General features: G+C 40.6%; 1 protein-coding gene across 5 annotated transcripts in view; it reads left to right on the top strand.

Annotated features, from left to right (window-relative positions):
* The window catches only part of CIMAP3 (ciliary microtubule associated protein 3), a 33,822-nt gene that overhangs the window by 11,180 nt on the left and 2,494 nt on the right, over window positions 1-20,148 (top strand). Inside the window, exons 2-6 of one of the 5 annotated variants that reach the window (XM_077119923.1) lie at window positions 15,622-15,764; window positions 16,329-16,427; window positions 17,137-17,267; window positions 19,221-19,338; window positions 19,575-19,639. In XM_077119923.1, coding sequence (XP_076976038.1) covers window positions 15,622-15,764; window positions 16,329-16,427; window positions 17,137-17,267; window positions 19,221-19,338; window positions 19,575-19,619 — 536 coding nt within the window. In that variant the 3' untranslated portion in view covers window positions 19,620-19,639. Of the gene's footprint in view, window positions 1-15,220; window positions 15,370-15,621; window positions 15,765-16,328; window positions 16,428-17,136; window positions 17,268-19,220; window positions 19,339-19,574; window positions 19,640-20,148 lie in introns of those variants that run through there. The other 4 variants (XM_077119924.1, XM_077119925.1, XM_077119921.1 and 1 more) reach the window with 4 other exon arrangements.

Here is a 20,148-nt window from a genome sequence, read left to right as displayed (position 1 = left end):
TTTCTCTAGTTCCTCCAGGTGTGCACTTAGTTCTTTGATTTAGCTCTTTTTCTTTTTTAAAAAAATTTTTTATTAATTAAAAAAATTTACAAGAAACACAAACATTCCCAACACATACACTCAGCAATTCACAATATCATCACATAGTTGCATATTCATCATCATGATCATTTCCCAGAACATTAGCATCAATTCAGAAAAAGAAATAAAAGGACAACAGAAAAATATAGCAAACAGAAAAAAAAAATTTACAGGCCATACCCCTTACTGATCCCTTTCATTGATCACTAGCATTTCAAACTAAATCTATTTTAACATTTGTTCCCCCTATTATTTATTTTTATTCCATATGTTCCTCTCATCTGTTGACAAGGTAGATAAAAGGAGCATCAGACACAAGGTTTTCACAATCACACAGTCACATTGTGAAAGCTATATCATTATACAATCATCATCAAGAAACATGGCTACTGGAACACAGCTCCACATTTTCATGCAGTTCTCTCCAGCCTCTCCATTACATCTTGGATAACAAGGTGATATCTACTTAATGCATAAGAATAACCTCCAGGATAATCTGTCGACTCTGCTTGGAATCTCTCAGCCATTGACACTTTGTCTCATTTCACTCTTCCCCCTTTTGGTCGAGAAGGTTTCCTCAATCCCTTGATGCTGGGTGTCAGCTCATTCTAGAGTTTTTCTCAATCCCTTGATGCTGAATCTCAGCTCATTCTGGGATTTCTGTTCCATGCTGCCAGGAATGTCCACACCCCTGTAGTCATGTCCCATGTAGACAGCGGGAGGATGGTGAGTCTGCTTGCTGTGTTGGCTGGAGAGAGGGGCCACATCTGAGCAACAAAAGAGATTCTCTTGGGGGTGACTCTTAGGCTTAATTTTAAGTAGGCTTGACCTATCCTCTGTGGGGTTAAGTTTCATATGAACAAACCCCAAGACTGGGGGCTCAGCCTATAGGTTTGGTTGTCCACACTGCTTGTGAGAATATCAAGAATTCAACTTGGGGAAGTTGAATTTTCCCCCGTTCTCACCATTCCCCGAAGGGGACTTTGCAAATACTTTTCCACTCACTGATCAAATCACTCTGGGATTCATCAGGGCATCACCTGGACAAACCAACAAAATCTCATGTCCTATACAAAGTTCCATGTACTTAAGGTGTTCAATAAACTATCTACATAAGTTATATTAGGAGATGCACTAGTCAAAGTATAGATTTGTACCAAATAAACATTTTTTGCTTTAGTCTCACACATTAGTTGAAATTTTAAAATATTAAGTACCATATATTTTCAGCACACTGCAGTAATGACATTCTTTTGTTCTTCCTCATGCAAAAACATGTTTTAAACTTGTACATTTAGTCACTATCATTATACACTCTAGGCATTCCTAGATTACACCATCTCAATCTTTATCGTCTATCTTTCTTTGTGATTTCATTTATGCCCCAGCCCTCCTCCCTCTATCATTCTCGTATGCAGCTTCATTCAGTGTTTTAACATAATTGTATTACAGTTAGGTAATATTGTGCTGTCCATTTCTGGGTTTTTATATTCTGTCCTGTTGCACAATCTGTATCCCTTCAGCTCCAATAACCCAATATCTTACCCTATTTCTATTTCCCGATGGTCTCTGTTACCAAGGAAATATTCCAAGTTTATTCACTAATGTTCAGTTCATATCAGTGAGACCATACAGTATTTGTCCTTTTGTTTCTGGCTAATCACACTCAGCCTAATGTCCTTAAGGTCCATTCATGCTGTTACATACTTCATAAGTTTATTCTGTCTTACAGCTGCATAGTATTCCATCTTATGTAAATGTCACAGTTTGTTTAGCCAACTGTCTGTTGATGGACATTTTGGCTGTTTCCATCTCTTGGTAATTGTTAATAGTGCTGCTATAAACATTGGTGTGTAAGTGTCCATTTGTGTCCTTGGCCTCGTGTCCTTTGAGTAGAGACAGCATATAGATGGGTCCTGTTTTTTAATCCATTCTGCCAGACTATGTCTTTTGATTGGAGAGTTTAATCCATTAACATTCAGTGTTATTACTGCAAGAGTAGTACTTTCTTCTACTATTTTGCCTTCTGGATTTTATATGTCATATCTAATTTTCCTTCTTTTTACCTTTACTCATAGTCTTCCTTTCTACACTCTTCTCCACACCTCTCTCTTCTGTCCTTGTATCTGTCTCTAGTGTTCCCTTTAGTATTTCTTGCAGAGCTGGTCTCTTGGTCACAAATTCTCTCAGTGATTTTTTGTTTGAAAATGTTTTAATTTCTCCCTCATTTTTGAAGGACAGTTTTGCTGGATATAGAATTCTTGGTTGGCAGTTTTTCTCTTTTAATAATTTAAATATATTATCCCACTGTCTTCTCGCCTCCATGGTTTCTGCTGAGAGATCTGCACATAGTCTTATTGGGCTTCCCTTGTATGTGATGGATTGCTTTTCTCTTGCTGCTTTCAAGATCCTCTCTTTCTCTTTGACCTCTGACATTCGGATTATTGAATGTCTTGGAGTATGTCTATTTGGATCTATTCTCTTTGGGGTGCGCTGCACTTCTTGGATCTGTAATTTTAAGTCTTTCATAAGAGTTGGGAAATTTTCAGTGATAATTTCCTCCATTAGTTTTTCTCCTCCTTTTCCCTTCTCTTCTCCTTCTGGGACACCCACAACATGTATATTCACGCACTTCATACTGTCTTTCAATTCCCTGAGTGCCTGCTCATACTTTTCCATTTTTTTCCCTATAGTTTCTGTTTCTTGTCGGATTTGAGATGTTCCATCCTCCAGTTCAGAAATCCTATGTTCTGCCTCTTGAAATCTACCATTGTAGGTTTCCATTGTTTTTTCATCGCTTCTACTGTGTCTTTCATTCCCATAAGTTCTGTGATTTGTTTTTTCAGACTTTCAGTTTCTTCTTTTTGTTCTTTCCTTGCCTTCTTCATATCCTCCCTCAATTCATTGATTTGGTTTTTGATGAGGTTTTCCATGTCTGTTCATACATTCTGAATTAATTGTTTCAGCTCCTGTATGTCATTTGAATTGTTGGTTTGTTCCTTTGACTGGGCCATATCTTCAATTTTCCTAGTGTGATTCGTTATTTTTTGCTGGCATCTAGGCATTTAATTACCTTAATTAGTTTATTCTGGAGATTGCTTTCACTTCTTTTATCTAGGGTTTTCTTGCTGGATGAATTTGTTGTCTATCTGTTCTTTGATCTTCTGTTCAGCTTTATCTGGACCTTTAGCTTAAATTTTGTTTAACAGAGGAGAATTTTTCAGTTCTTGTCTGCTTGTCTCTTGCCCTGCTTGTGTGGTGCCTTTCCCTCACACACACTTAGGAGGGTCTACTTAGATATTATATACCCCAGCCAGATTTTCCCAGACCAAACTGGCCTCTTATCAGGAGGAAAGAGTCACCTGCATCAGTTTTCCCTGAGAGTGAGACCCAGAAGGTTGAAAGACTTTCCTGTGAAGTCTCTGGACTCTGTTTTTCTTATCTTGCCCAGTATGTGGTGCTTGTCTGACTGCAGGTCCCACCAGCATAAGATGATGTGGTACCTTTAACTTTGGCAGACTCTCCCTGCTGGGGGCATGGTGGAGACAGAGGAGAGGTTGTAGGCTGGTTTTAATGGCTTCAAATTACCAAGTCCTGGTGTCTGAATTCTTTGATGGAGGGATTCCACCTGGGTGGGGCTTCACCCCTCCCCTGGGGAAGGCACAAACTCCAGATAAGCCCCCAAAAGAGCTCACTTCTGCCTATGCCTGGGGCAGTTGCAGTCTGAAAAGTCCTGCCACTGTATCCAGAGGCAGTCAAGCCTTTGTAGATACACAGCCACAAAAACCTCTGTTTCCTTCTTTTTTTTCCCCCCTTTTCCTATTGGTCCTGCCCCCCTGGCGCCCGGGCAAAAATGAGCAATCTCCACTTTGATCAGGTTCACCTAAGCTGGGGGCCTATTCTTAGTAGTGAGAATTTGTTAATTAGTTCCTCAATTGGCGTTTGATTGTGCCCAATCCCTGCTGCTGGTAAAGCCCTTTCCTTTCCCCTCTCGCAAGCGGCCTGTGGGGGAGGGGCGCTGGCTGCTGCAGCTCTGGTAACTCATGGTTCTGGTGGGTGCTGGCAGCCAGTCCAGCTGGTCCAGACTGGGATATGCTGTGTGTCTGGTCACTGACGTGGCCCCAGGGTCTGTTCTGTACTGTTTTGGTTATTTAGTAGTTGTTCTGGAGGATGAACTAAAATGTGCATGTTGTTAAGCCACCATCTTGACCCGGAAGTCTTTTTCTTTTTTAATGTAAGCTTTTAGGGCTATAAATTTCCCTCTCAGCTCTGCCTTTGCTATATCCTATAAGCTGTGATATGCTGTGTCTTTGTTTTCATTTATCTTTAGATATTTACTATTTTCTCTTGCTTTTATTATTTGACCCACTGATTGTTTAAGAGTGTTTTTTAATTTTCAAGTATTTGTTAATTTTCCAGTTTTCCAACCATTACCGATTTCCAGCTTCATTCCATTATGGTCAGAGAAACTGTGTAATTACAATCTTTTAAAATTTATTGAGACTTATTTTGTGACCCAATATGTAGTCTATCCTAGAGAATTTTCCATGTTCACTCAAGAAGAATATGTATCCCATTGTTTGGGGATGCAATGTTCTCTATGTGTCTGTTAAGTTTAGTTCGCTTGTCATATTATTCAAATTCTGTTTCTTACTGATCCTCTGTCTAACTATTGATGAGAGTGGTGTATTGCAGTTTGCAACTATTGTAGAGACATCTGTTTTTCCATTTCAGTTTGCCAGTGTTTGCTCTGGGTATTTTGTGGCACTCTGATTAGGTACATAAATATTATAATTGTTATTTCACCTTGGAGGAATTTATTAATATATAGTGTCCAGTGTCTCTTATAAAAGTTTTGCATTTAAATTCTATTTTGTCTGATATTAATGAAGTTACCCCAGCTCTTTTTTTGTTACTGTTTGCATGGAATATCTTTTTCCAATCATTCACTTTCAACCCATTTGTTTGTTTCCTTGGATCTAAAAAAAAGGTGAGTTTCTTGCAGACAGCATATAGATGGATCATACTTTTTAAAACTCCATTCTGCCAATATGTGTTTTTTTATTGGTTTACTCGATGAACATTCCATGTTATTACAGTAAATGATACTTCAATCCTTTTATCTTTTGGTTTTTATATGTCATATAGGACTTTTGCCTCTCTTTTTAACCTTTTAGTTACCCTTACTATATCCTTCATTTCTATACTTTCCTCCAAGCCTCTCTCTCCTGCCTTTTCCTTTCACCCTGCAGAACTCCCTTTAGTATTTCTTGTAGGGCAGGTCTTTTGTTCATGAACTCTCTGTTTCTGTTTATCCATGAATATTTTAAACTCTCCCATTTTTCTTCTTTTGTTTTTTGCATTGTGCCCTTCTTTCCCATTAGTTCTGTTATGTTTCTCTTCATACTTTCGAATTGTTCTTTGTACCCGTGCCTTGTTAATATCCCTTATATTTTTAACTATATTTTCCTTAGCACCTTTCATAGATTTAGATTTGTTTGGACATCTTTTATTAGTTGTTCCAAATTATGTGTCTCCTCTGAAGCTTTAATTGTTCCTTTGGCTGGGTCGTATCTTCTTGTTTCTTAGTATGACTTGTAATTTTTTTGCTGATGCCCAGGCATCTGATTATCTTGATGTGTTTACTTTGAAAGTCAGTTTCTCTCTGTTACCTAGGGTTTTATTGTTGATTGACTTTGTGTTAAGGCTCTCTTTTTTTTTGACATTTGGTTCAACTTATTCTAGGCCTTTAGAATTGCCATGTTTAATTGATCAGATTTTTCAGCTCTTCTTCATCTGATTCTTGCCCAGGTAGGGTTGTGGCACAAGTTTTAAGATTGCACTACTTGTGCAGTTGTTTCACCCCCAGGAGGGAAGCTTCCTTTTCTCTGTTCCTTCTCTGGAAATCTTAATCTCTACTCTTTGTTCTGGTTTTGTCTCTATATTTTGTTTTGTTTTGTTTATTCTCCTTTCATTGCCTTTAGTTGCTTTTGCCTGAAGGATGAATTCTGGAAGGGTTACCCCAGAGACAAGTCTGTATTTCCCACCCAAAACAGGTCAGAGACCCACAAAGGTGGCATAGAACTGTTCTAAAGAGCCTCGGGTAGATGGTCAGGAAAGATGTCAAAAAAACTTTTTGATCGCTCCCTAAAGCTCCACTTCCCTGGCGTGCCCAGCAGATGGCACTCTTCAGCAAATCTTTCCACTCAGCCCTAATGGGACTGCATCTTTGGACTTCCACTGATTTCACCCCTGTCAGGGTCAGCGTTGAAAAAACGGCATCTGTGAAGGTCTCTGTCTAGGGTTAACTAAAGCCATGTTCAAAACTGGGACCAAGCAATCCCAAATTACTGATCTTCTAGAGAAGATGGCAGAGTAAGAAGCTCCAGTGCTCATTCGCCCTCCAAAAACAGCTAGTGGATGGGCAGAAGCTCTGAGACTGTTCTGAGTCTCTGGAGAGCAGGGGGGCGGCAAGGGAAGAGTGGATGAAGAGGCACACTTTGTAAAGGACTGAGAGCAGCTGGGAGGAAAAATGTGAGAGGATCCTATGGTGGCCCATGACAAACTCTGGTATCTATCCTGTAACCACTTTTTGAAGATTGATTTGAAAACTATTGCTTTTTTATTTCTTTGTTTTGCATATATGTTATACTATACAATAAAAAACTTAAAAAAAATAGAATGGGGATGTAAGGTAGTACACCTTGAAGTATTTTATTAATGTTTAATTTTGATTAGAAGAACTGCTATGAGATTCTAAGATTTTAAAATGTGTATTTAAATGTTTGTGACTTCAATTAAAGGTAATAAATTTGTGATGATTTACAAAAAAAAAAAAAAAAGACCCATCCTGAATGAAGTGGGTCACACTTTTAACTGAAGTAGCATCATCAAAATTTCCTATTTATAATGGGTTTACACCCACAGGAATGGATTAAATTTAAGAACATGTTTTGATGGGATCTATATATAGTTTCAAGCCACTACAGCTAGTGTGGTATATATGTTACAATTAATGATAGGATATTTTTATAATTGTACTATTAGCTATAGTCCATCATTTTCATTAGAGTTCATTGTATGTGTTGTAGAGTCAGAAGTTTTTTTGTTTGTTTGTTTTAACTTTGTTCAATACCACATACACAACCTAAAATTTCCCCCTTTTAATCACATTGAAATACATAATTCAGTGCTGTTAATTATGTTCACAGTGTTGTGCTACCAACACCACCATCCATTACCAAAACTTTTCCATCGGCTCAATAGAAACTCTGAAAAATTTAAGAATTAACTCGCCATTTCCTATCACTACTTTGTCCTCTGGTAACCTATATTCTAGTTTCTGACTCTGTTATCCTTTTTCAAAATACAAAGAAGGGTCAGTCATAGGATAAATGCTCCCATTTCCATAGGGAGAAATTGGAAGGAAAACAGTGTTCATCAGACCCAAACAGTTAAAAAAAAAACTGAGGCCATATTTCATTAGAGTTCCAGGTCTGTAAGTCATCTACAGAATGATATTTCTTCCTCAGGTCTTCAGAGAACAGCAGTCCTATCCTTTCCAAGGGTTTGCATAGTGGCCCTGCTCTCTCCAAACTCTGGGATGAGGGCTCCAATATCTCCAAACACTGAGAAAACTTTATGTTCTCAGGCCCACCATCCTCAAGCATCTTGGATGGCAGCCAGACTCCCTGTCATGTCTGGGGTACAGGTCCCATCCCCTCAGAATAGTGGGGTGATGACCAAGCTTCTTCAAATCCCCTGGGAATGTGCTCTGCCCTCTCTAAAGCCTGGAACAGCCTCTTCCTGAATAGCAGGGAAGAAGGCCTCCTCTCCTCAAATTCCAGGGCAAACTCACCCTTTCCATGTGCACAGGTGGGTCCACTCTCCTGGTCCAATTCTGTCAGCTCCAGAACTTATTGTTCTTTCAATCTGTCCCTTTTAGTCCAGGCTGGCAGTTGTTCCATTCATACAGATATCACAAAAACTCATTGGCTTTGCATGCAGTGCACAGGGTTCCCAAAATTCAGATGATAGAACTTTCCACAAATCCTTTCTTGGGTAGCTGAATTTCCAAGATTGATTTGGACTGAAATAACTGACTCCAGGTTTTGTTAAATCCTCCATAGGGAACTTTTCTCTAGGAACTTGTTTTCCAAATTCTCAGAAATTTCCAAACCATCAATTTCTGGTTTCTTTGTTCTAGGAGTTTAGTTTTCAGCCCATCCCTTTCCTCTTGCATTTTATTACAACTACAAGAAGAAGTCACACCATACTTTCTGCATTTAATTTGGAAATCTCTTCGATTAAGTATCCAAGCTCATTGCTTTCAAATTCTACCTTCCATCTGACATCAGGACTCAATTTTCCAAATTCTCTGCCACTTTAAAACAAGGGTTGCCTTTCTTCCAGTTTGCAATGACATGTTCATTATTTCTGTCTAACACCTCATAGGAAGTAAGTACATTTAGCACTTATATTTCTACCAAGACTCTCTTCAAAGAAATCTATACCTTTTCTAACAAGCATCTCACAATTCTTCCAGAATCATACCCTTTTCTATTTATAAAGCTGTTTTAGCATTTTTGATATTTGCAAATTGCAGCACCCCACTTCTGGTACCAAAATCTGTTTCAGTGTGCTAATGCTGCCAGAATGCAATATACCAGGAATGGTCTGGCTTTTACAACAGCAACTTACTAGTTGCAAATTTACAGTTCTAAGGCCATAAAAATGTCCCAATTAAGACATCAATAAGATGATATCTTATCTGAAGAAAGGCTGCTGGCATCTGGGGTTCCTCTGTCAGATAACAGGGCATATGGCTGATGTCTTCTGGTCCTTTGTGTCTATTTTTTTTTTCTTACAGCTCTAGCTCTGGTGGCTTCCTCTGTGGATGATCTTTTAGCATCTCTGGGGCTTCTTACTCTCTAACCTATCTTCAAACGTCTCTGGGTATTTCTCTCTCAACTCTCTTTGGGGACTTTTTGTCTCTAAGTTCTCTTGGCAATTTCTGTCTTTTCTCCTCATAAAAGACTCCAGTAATGGATTAAGACCCACCTTGAATTGGGTGGATTATATCTCAATTTGAATTAGTCAAATAGTCAAAAGTTGCCACCCACAATAGGTATGCACCCACAGAAATTGATTAAAAGAACATGGTCTTTTCTAGAACATAAAGCAGCTTCCAACCAGCACACTAGTGTATAAAAACACTACTGACTTTTGCTTGTTCATCTTGTACTCTGCTACTCTGCTGAATTCATTTATAGTTCCAGGACTTTGTTGTGTATTCTCAGGATTTTCCACGTGTTAGTATGCAAGCTGCCAGAATATGACATACTAGAACTGGAATGGCTTTTTAAAAGGGGAATTTAATAAGATGCAAGTTTACACTTCTAAACCTATAAAATTATACAAATCAAGACACCCTAGGGAAGGATAATTAACTCAAGGAAGGCCAGTGGGTCAGGAACACCTCTGTCAGTTGGATAAGTCATGTGGCTGGCATCTGCTGATCCCTTGCTCTTGGGTTCCATTGCTTTCAGCCTCTGTTCCTGTAGCAGTTCAGCACTTTGCTTCTCCAAGCCTGACTTTCATCTCTTGGCTTCCTTGGCTCAAGGGTTAGGAACAAAGAGGAAATTAGATCAGAGAAAGAAGCTAAGGTTAGATTAGGTAAATCTTGTAGGCCAAGGAGATTATTGTAAATGCTTGGCTTCCTTTGGCATTCTCATGACAATATCTGTTAGGCTCCAAGCATCTCCAGACATCCATGTCTTTGTTCTCCAAGTGTCAGCATCTGTGTCAGTTCTGCTCTGAAGTTTCTGTCAGCTCTGACATTTCTAACTCTCTCCAAAATGTTTTCTCTTTTAAAGGATTTCAGTAAACTGCCATGTCCCACATCTCCATCTAATCAAAAGTCTCACCCACAATTGGGCACGTCACATATCCATGGAGATAATCTAATCAAATTTCCACCTATAATATTCCACAATTTTAGGTTTTTATTTCTAGCTACTCTAAGTTACTGGAGACTAAAAGAAATATCAATATTCTGATTCATCACTCATACTCATTTGTTAAACCCGACCTTCTCTGTATAACTGCCACCAAATGATTACCTTTAACACAGGTCTTTCTTTATGCTACTCTGAAATACTATCTACTGTCCTTTCTTTTCAGTCTGAGGAGCTCCCTTTAGCATTGCCTTTAGGGTGCATTTGATGGTGATGCACTTACTCAGCGTTAGTTTATCTGGGTATGTCTTAATCTCCCTCTCACTTTTGTAAGAAAATCTTGCTTGATATAAAATTCTTGGTAGATGTTTTAGTTTGTTAAATGCTGCTGGAATGCAATATACCAGAAATCGAATGGCTTTAAAAAGGGAATTTATTAAGTTACACGTTTCCAGTCCTAAGGCCACAAAAATGTCCAAACTAAGGTATCCAGAGAAAGATGTTTTGACTTAATAAAGGCCAATATCTGTCACATGGGAAGGCATGTGGTTGTCATCTGCTGGACCTTGTTCCTGGTTCCATCACTTCCAGAATCCGAGGCCAGTGTTTTTTCTCCAAGTGTCTTTGGGCCTTCACTTAGCTGCACTGAGGCAAAACTCTGGTTTCTGGCTTGCTTAGCTTCTCCTGGGAAGGCACATGGTGATGTCTTGCTGGGTTGTGCATCTTGAAACATCCATGTCCAGGCATCCATTCTGTCAGCACTTCAAGCATCTCCAAATGTCTGTCTCTGTCAGCTCTGAAGCAACAGTGTTTTCTCCAAAATGTCTCCTCTTTTAAAGGACTCCAGTAAACCAAATAAGACCCACCTTGATTGGGTGGAGTCATATCTCCCTCTAATCAAAAGACCACTCCCACAATTGAGTAAGTCAGTCTCCATGGAAGCAATCTAATCAAAGGTTTCCAACCTAAAATATTGCATCAGGATTAAAGGGCATGGCTTTTCTGGAGTACAACACTTTCAAACCAGCTTGGTAGACAGCTGTGTTCTTTCAGAAGGTTAAGTATTTCACCCCACTGCCTCCTTGCCTTTGTGGTTTCTGATAAATTGGCCTTCAGTTGAATTGGACCTCCCTTGTACATAACATGTTGCTTTTCTCTTGCTGTTTTTAGAACTCTCTCCTTGTCCTTTTACATTTGATATATGATCAATAAGTGATAATCATGTTATACCTCATGTTTATCCTGTTTCATGTTCTCTGGGCTTCTTTGATGTATATATTCATGCCTGTTGCTAGATTTTGTGAATTGTCTGTCATTATCTCCTTGAAAATTCCTTTTCCCCCTTTTTCTCTTTCTCCTTCTGGGACTCCCATAATGTACACATTGGTATACTTTGATGGTGTCCCAGAGTTGTCTTGAGCTATTTTCACTTTTTATAATTCTTTTTCCTATCCTGTTTTCAATCTGACTCATTTCAAGTGTTTTGTCTTCAAGTTCACTGATTTTTCTTCTTCCAACTCCATCTACTCTTAAAACTCTTCTAGGAATTTTTTTCATTTCTGCGTTTGGTCTTCAACTCCCGTTGTTCAGTTTGGTACCGTTATAAAATATCTCTCTTTACTGACATTCTCGTATTGTTCATTCATTGTTTTCTTGATATCTTTTAGGTCCTTTCCTATATTTTTCTTCATCTCCTTGAGCACTTTTACGGTCAGTTCTTTAAAAGTATGTTCAACTTGTCCACATTCTGGTCTTGTTTGTTGGTGTTTTCTGGATTTTACTTTCTTTTTTTGGATAGGCCATTTGCTATTTCATTGTTTGTCTGTTTGTTTGTACGCTTTCGTCGCTCACTATACATTTCAGTATTTAAAAATATTATCCCTAGGATTTATTCTCTGAGATGCCTGCTTCTTGATTTCATAACCAGCTGGTGACAAGAAAGAGATTTTGCTGAATTTCAGTGCTCCTTTTAGGAAGTTCTTCCCAAGATGAATAGGGTTACTTGTCCTTCTGGATCTGAGTTTTTCCTGGGCTTTGGCCTGTTAGTTGTTCTGTGTTTCTCCTATTACCAGGAGTTTGGTTGTCCTCCTTGTGCTGGTTTGAAAGCATTATGTACCCCAGAAAAGCCATGTTTTAATCGTGGTCCAAACTTGTGGCAGCAGCCATTTCTTTTGATCTTGATTCAATACTGTAGGTGGAAATTTTGATTAGAATATATCCACAGAGATATGATGTGTCACACCAGTTGTTGATGTGACCTATGATTATACGGAGATGTGATTCCGTCTCATGAAGCAGACCACCTTTTCCTGAGTGTTTGAAGACAGCAAGTTTTGCTCCTTACTGTCTGCCTGGATAGTTTATTACACTCTTCTTCTTGTCTCAAGACCCATTCCAGGTGGGTCTTAATTCGTTTACTGGAATCCTTTAAAAGAGGAATCATTTTGGGGAGAGTCAGAAATGACAGAACTGATAGAAACTTCAGAACAAAACTGACACAGATGCTGACACTTGGAGAAGAGAGACACGGATGTTTGGAGTCCAGCAGACATTGTCATGAGGTATTAAGCAAGCCAGAATCTGTAGAGAGCCAAGGGAAGCGAAGAGATGAAAGCCAGACTTGGAGAAGCAAAGTGAGGAACCCCCACAAGAACAGAGGCTGAAGGCATTGGAGCCCAAGAGCAAGGAACCATCAGATGCCAGCCATATAACTATCCAGCTAACAGAGGTGTTCCTGACCCATCAGCCTTTCTTGAATTAAGATATACTTCCCTGGATGCCTTAGTCTGGACAACTGCATAGGCTTAGAACTAACTGTATACCTGTAACTTATTAAATTTCCCTTTTTAAAAGTCATTCCAGTTTTGATATATCACGTTTACCTTGCAAACTAAAACACTCTATTTCTCATGAAACAGACCGCCTTTTCCTGGGTGTTTGAAGACAGCAAGCTTTGCCCCTTACTATCTGCCTGGGTAGTTTATTACACTCTTCTTCTTGTTGTCTCAAGCTGTTTTTGCCGAGAGGGCAAATCTGGGTGGGAGAAGGCACGCTGGAGAAGATTTTCCCAAGTTTGTCTTCCCGCACTGTGGTAGTTAGATTCAGTTGTCAACTTGGCCAGGTGAAGATGCCTAGTTATATTGCTGTGGACATGAGCCAATGGCATGTGACCCTCATCTGTTCCTGATTACATCTCCAGTCGGCTAGGAGGCATGCCTGCTGCAATGAATGATGTTTGACTTAATTGGCTGGTGCTTAAATGAGAGAGCTCAATATAGCACAGCCCAAGCAGCTCAGCATTCCTCATCTCAGCACTCGCAACTCATCCCCGGCCTTTGGAGATGCAGAAAGAAATCACCCCGGGGAAAGTTGTTGGAACCCAGAGGCCCAGAGAGAAGACCAGCAGAGATCGCCCTGTGCCTTCCCACGTAAGAAAGAACCTCAGCTGCCTTTCTTCTGAAGAACTAAACGAAATAAATCCCCCTTTATTAAAAGCCAATCCATCTCTGGTGTGTTGCATTCCAGCAGCTAGCAAACTAGAACACTAGCTAAAACAAACCAAGTGACATCTGAAGGGAGCACAAGCCTGCTCAAAAGTGTCCTGGGAAGGGGATCAGAAAGGGTGCCAAGAGTCTTTTCCATGGCTCCCTTAAGCTGAGCTCTCTTGGTCTTCCCAGCAAAGGCAGCCCTTCAATGAACTATTTTCCACAGCCTTAAGTAAGCATAGGATCTTTAAGTTTCCTCTACCACTGCCTTTGTTCTTGGTGGGTTGAAACAATAGCTGCCTTCAGAGGTGGTCCCTGGTGATCCAAAATCACTAATCAAAAGCCGTGATCAGCTATGCCTATCCCTGATCTTGGGGAAGAGGGTTTTTGTGTTCCTTTCTGCCACCAGCCAGTTACCCAGAATTAGCATCCTACCCCGGGAGTGGGGGATGGGCACCAGTAGCTGCCACAGAAGACTGCAAGTTACTGTTCTTTTCTGTAATTGACCTGCCTCTTCCCCCCCTTTACCCTGGATGCTGGGTACTATTATTCTACCTCTGGGATTTCAAAATAGTTGTTTCAAGTAGGTGTTGTTTGTTCAATAGTTGTTCCGGTGGAAGGACTAAATTCTTGAGCTCCCTACTTCGTCATCTTCCCATAACCCTCCTGCAATTATGTTTTAAGGAGGCAGAATGCCTGGAGTAAATTATACAATAATTTAAAGACCATATACCTTTATTCCATTTAAGCATTGTTTCTCATAACATCCTTCTATATTACTAGGCTTCTTGCATTCTTGTAAAAGATTTCTTCTATGTTTATTATTGTTTTCGGCTTGCTAAAGCTTCCAGAATGCAATATACCAGAAATAGAGTGGCTTTTATGAAGGTAATTTATCAAGTTGAACCTTACATTTTAAAGCTATAAAAATATACAAACTAAGGCATCCAGAAAAGAATACTTTGACTCCAGAAAGGCCGATGGGTCCGGAACATCTCTGTCAGGCACGTGACTGGCATCTGCTGGTCCTCTGGCTTCTGGTTTCACAAAGCTTCAGCTTCGGAGGCCAGTGGGTTCCTCTCGAAGTGTATGGACCTTCACTCAGTTCCTCCAGGTCCCAAGTCTGGGTTCTGGCTTACTTAGCCAGAACATGGCAACACCTGCTGGGCTCTGCATCTCCAAATATCCATGCCTGGGCATCTGTATCAGTTCTGAAGTAGCTGTTCTTCATGTGTCTGCATCTGAGGTTTCTCCGAAATGTCCCCCCTTTTAAAAGACTCCAGTAAACTAGTCAAGACACACCTTAAATGGGTGGAGTCACAGGGGAATGATAGGGAAATTGAAGAGGCAACTTGATTGGAAGGGCTTAAGGGAAAGGAAAAATGAGCCCGAGACGGGCCTACCACGGAAACTATCCATCCCCCCAATTGCTCCTCTCTGGGCGTTGCCAAAAGAGCCCACAAAAGCAGTCACTGCAGAGACTGCATTTTCCTGCTTCCTTGTTCCTAGTAGCCCATGCTTCTGGGCATTCTAACTCCCAGTGTCCCTCCCTCCACAGCAATTCCTTCCCCATAGCCCAGTTTCCAGAGCCCTTCAGTCCAATTCATCACCCCAGCAGCTCCCAGAGGCGCCACTCCAGTTATCCCTCTATCCCCAGACCCGCCGCAGGTAAGCATGACTGAGTTCCCGCAGGTCGTGGAGTCCGGGACGCCGCACTGGCTGCGCAGCCGCACTCCGGGCCCACCCCCGCGGGGAGCTCGCCAGCGTCAGGGGGCGTTGGGTTCCCTTGGCAACGCAGTACACAGAGCTAGCCCGGGCTGTTAGCGCGATGTGCTTCGGCAAGGCGGGTGAGGAGGGAAGAGCAGTCACGAGTAGAGGGCAGGGGGAAGAGGAAGGCCAGCAGTGGGGAGGTTGGGAAAGCTCAAGGGGGAGGGATGTAGTTCGCCCCCGTCCGTGGCGTTTGGCCTGGTTTTGGTAAGCAGCGCGTTTAGGTCCAGCCCTGTGCACCGCCTCCCCCCACCCAACCCCGGCTTCCTACCGCTCCGGAAGACTGCAGAGCCTCTCTTCACGTGGAGTTTCTCCTCTTTCTTGGTCTTCAGAGACGCTGATCAACTGCTCTTTTGGAACATGTCAACAGAGGAAACTCTTTCCTCACCACCACCCCCCAAACTTATTGGGGAACAAGTTTCTACCTCTTAGGGGAGCTCCCTGCAGAGGACCGGGGTGTTACATCACAGAAGATGTGAGTATTCATCTCCCCTTAGGTAGATCTTAATTCCCGGATTATCTAAGGGTACCCAGAAAAACTCTACTGGATTTGTGAGCCAGAAATTCTAGGACCGCTGCTTACCCCTTTCCGCCCCTGACAAATGTGAGCCTTTGCCTAATATAATCTCCAGTGTAATCCCCACCCCATGCCCACCTCCAAAGGCCTAGGGGCCAATGCCAGTCACCCTCCCCTTAGTCCAACTCTGGACTGCTAATATGCGAGTAGATCAGTTTAATGAATAGCAATCAGGCTGATCAGTGGCATTAAAGCAAGTTCCATTCTTTCAGATTCGGAAGACCAAATTCGTTAGTGCAAAGCTTTGGACGGAGAAATGTCATTTACTTTACCTATCCAGCCCCATTCCTTTGCAGTTACCTGTGTTATGTCATTGTTTCTATGGTGCTGATACATTGACCTCCAAGGAAGAAAGCAATTTCTTACAGAGAAGGTTCAGATAGGAACATTCCAAATTCTGCTAACATTCTCTATGTGTTTTCTCCCCATTTCTTTGTTTGTTTTTATATGTACCACCCAAAGAGGTATGGCTTGGCATACAACCTGTCTAAGATCCCAACCAGTAAAAAAGGATATGCTTTGGGATCCAGAACAGCCGTGAGGTTTAAATCACTCAACAAGGTTAGAAATGGCTGAATGTGCTTGAATTTTCGTGTGATCCACGTTTGGCATGTATTTGTAATGGAAAGCAAAGGGTAGAGAGTGGGGAGGTTACCTACATTTAAATACTGCCTTGAAATTCAAGAAAAGTAAGCATTTAGGCAAAAGCTATTAAGGAAGAAACCTGTCCAAAAATGTAGTAACATTGCAAATGTGTGTCTGAGTGTCCTGGGGAAAGTGGAAAGGATCCATGGGAAGAAATAATCCCAAAGCACTGCTGAGGTGCCTGGAAAAAAAGGTTAAAACATTAGAAGCTGTGTTTTAATATACACCAAATTGATGTATCAAATTGAATTTTAAAAAATTCCTGACTTTTATACCCTTTTGTTTGAGTGGATTTCAAGCCTGAAGTTCTTCAAGTCTGAAGGATTCTAATCTATTGTTGGACACTTTTCTGCTACATCTAGATCATGGAGTAGAAGTGCAACAGTGCTGACTCTAAAAATCTGTGTAGGGTGGTGGGGTTAGTGTCTACAGCTAGTTTCCCTGGTTCTCTCCCCATCCTGGATATTTTTTACATCCTAAGCATTATGTGTCTTAAGGTAGCTGAACCACTGTTATTCATGAACAGGATGAATTCCTTCTTCCACCTGAAAGGCTTTGTGTGTGTGTGTGTGTGTGTGTGCACATGTGTCACCCTCTAATGTGATATCAATCTTTTTCTTGGAAGCAGGATGTAACACCTTACCCAGGCATGTACCAGGCAGCAAATCCTACAAAGGAAAAACACATACAATGTTTTGCTCCATTTAATGTCTTGATGCCTCGATTTTGGAAGGTCTCAAAGGAAACTTATCCTGGGTATGTCTCCTCTTTTCTGGTGCACTTCTACAAAAAACAATAATAAAACACGATAAGAAAAAGCGTACATAGAAGGGACTATATTCAGACCATCCTGGCTAAGTAAGAAACCACCTTATCTTTAAAGATTTGCCCTCCTGCCTCCCATATCTCTGCCAGTGTAAAATCGTAGCATCCTAGTCGTTCACTCCATAAATATTTATTAATTTACCAGGTTTTTTTTGCAGGTTACAGAGATTCAGCAATAAACCCATCATACAAGATACTTGATTAGCTGGAGCTTACATTCTAGAGTACAAATATGATAAACAAACAAGAAAATATCAGCGGTAATAGGTGAAATGACCATCTAATTTATTAGCCCAACTGGGACACTTCTGAGCGTTAAAGGGGGCCTTCTTAATAATTATGCCAGGACTATAACCATGAGCTAGGACTTCTATGGGCAGACCAGGAATCATGGTGACCTGGAGATACTTTATCAAGAAATTAAAAGAAGACGATGATATGATAGGGAGTGATGGGCTGGAGCCTACTTTAGTGAGGGCTGACAAGAAAGAGTTCTTTGAGGAAATGACATTTTATCAGACATCTGAATACAAAAATGAACCAACCCAGAGAAGATATGGGAGCAGAGTTTTCCAAGCAGAAGAAACAGCAAATTCAAAAGCACTAAATTGATGTTAGGAAGAAAAGAAAGAAGTCTAGTATGGCTTGAGTGTTAGGAACAAAGAAGAAATTAGATCAGAGAAGGAAGTTAAGGTTAGATTGGGTAAACGTTGTAGGCCAAGGAGATTATTCTAAATGCTCTAGGAAGCCATTCAGGATTTAGGGGAAAGCAGGGAAAGGGACAAGTTCTTTCTTTTACTGATGAGAAACCCAAGAATCAGAGAATTAATGTAACTTTTCCAAGATTGCATTAAGAAAGTGGTAGTGTTGGGTCTTGCTCCCCACATCCAGTCCAGGTATTATTTCCTGCACAGTAAATAGTACACACTAAAAGATAGTCTTATGAACAAAGACAATGTCAAAATAATCAAATTGTCAAGAAAATTTAACTGATTCTTCTTTTAACTGCTGTCCTTCGAGGAACTGTTTTATTATTGATAGGTTAAACAATCACTGCACTTTTATACCCAATTTTAAATCATGGACAGTGCTAATTCATCACTGTCCTAGGTCTCTTTCATTACCAACTCACCACTTCTGGGATCTTCTGGTCTCTCAGCTATAAGTATACTGAGTTGTTAAACTAGGATGAGTTTTACCCTAGTTGGATGTTGTGTTAGTTAGATTCAGTTGTCAACTTGGCCAGTTCAGCATACCTAGTCTTGTTGCTGCGGACATAAGCCAACAGTATGTGAACCTCATCTGTTGCCAATTACATCTGCAGTCAGCTAGGAGGCGTGTCTGCTGCAATGAGTGATGTTTGACTTAATTGGCTGGTGCTTAAATGAGAGATTGCAACGTAGCACTGCTAAGCAGCTCGGCATTCCTCATCTCAGCACTCGCAGCTCAGCACAGGCCCTTGGAGATGCAGAAAGAAGTCACCCTGGGGAAAGTTGTTGGAACCCAGGGGCCTGGAGAGAAGACCAGCAGAGACCATCCTGTGCCTTCCACATAAGAAAGAACCTCAGTGGAAAGTTAGCTGCCTTTCCTCTGAAGAACCAACAAAATAAATCCCCCTTTTATTAAAAGCCAATCCGTCTCTGGTGTGTTGCATTCAGGCAGCTAGCAAACTAGAATAGATGTCAAGACTGGATAACCTTTAGCACCATATCCAATTAGAAACACTTTAACAGGCAAAGGATCCCCATGCTTGTCCAGCATTAAAAAGCTAATCAGTTTTTTTCCCTTTCTCCAGAGGTTAGGGTTTAGGGATAGCCATGGTACTGATGGAGTCCATGTATGGTCTAACTCATTAGACATGGTGTTTTGTATTTTTATTTCTAGCCCTGGCACATACAACCCAGAGATAAAATCACCTCAAAAAATCATTTGGCCAATGAAATTTGGATCTCCAGACTGGGCTCAGGTTCCACATCTACAGAAAAGAACCCTCAAAGCTGAGGTAATAATATTGGACATTTGTTGAGCATTTTATCTAGTTCTTTCCCATGTATCAGGAAAGGAACTGGATAAACCAGGAATCTGTGGATGAGTCTCAGGAAGTCCTTGATCCCCTGAAATTATATGGACAATTTTGTGGTATATGTATAAGGGGATCTTTTTGGAGAGTTACACAATTTAATTAGGAAGGAAAGTGTGTGTAAAGTAACCAAGGTCATTTTCTAATTTGATCCTCAGATAATCTTCTGTAGTAGATACAAGAGAATTATACCTGTCTGGTAGAAGAAGAAACTGAAGCTCAGGTGGGCTAAGTGACTTTGGCAGCTTACACAGCTTGAATTCAGAGCTTGTGACTTCTAATCCAGTGCTCTTTCCAGCATACCACTTGAATATTAGACAATCAGAGAGTTATAATGCAGTGTACTTAAGAGCATGGATTCTGGTGACAGGATGCCTGAGTCCAATTACCCTCTCCCATATTTCCTTGCTACGTAATCTTGGGCAAGTCCTTTAATTTTTCTAAGCCTCAATGTTCTTGTCTATAGTATGAGTATAATAATAGAATCTATCTGATAAGATCATAAAGATTGAGATAATGTAGAAAAACATCTAATACAATACCTGATAACATGAAGTGCTCATTCCATGTTAGATATCATAATTATTCAGAGGTGCCTTTTTTCCTAAGGGAGATTTAAGTTAATTCCACAAATACTTATTAAATGTCTAATTATTAACAGCATTATGCTAAGGCCTTTGGTGACACTCAAAAATTAAAGGTATAATTCTTGTCTTCAAGAAGCTTAAAAGC

The sequence above is a fragment of the Tamandua tetradactyla genome, chromosome 11 (assembly GCF_023851605.1).
Source record: "Tamandua tetradactyla isolate mTamTet1 chromosome 11, mTamTet1.pri, whole genome shotgun sequence".
Lineage (NCBI taxonomy): Eukaryota > Metazoa > Chordata > Mammalia > Pilosa > Myrmecophagidae > Tamandua > Tamandua tetradactyla.
The sequence above is the reverse complement of the archived record's forward strand: the minus strand, read 5'-3'. Positions and strand labels throughout refer to the sequence as shown.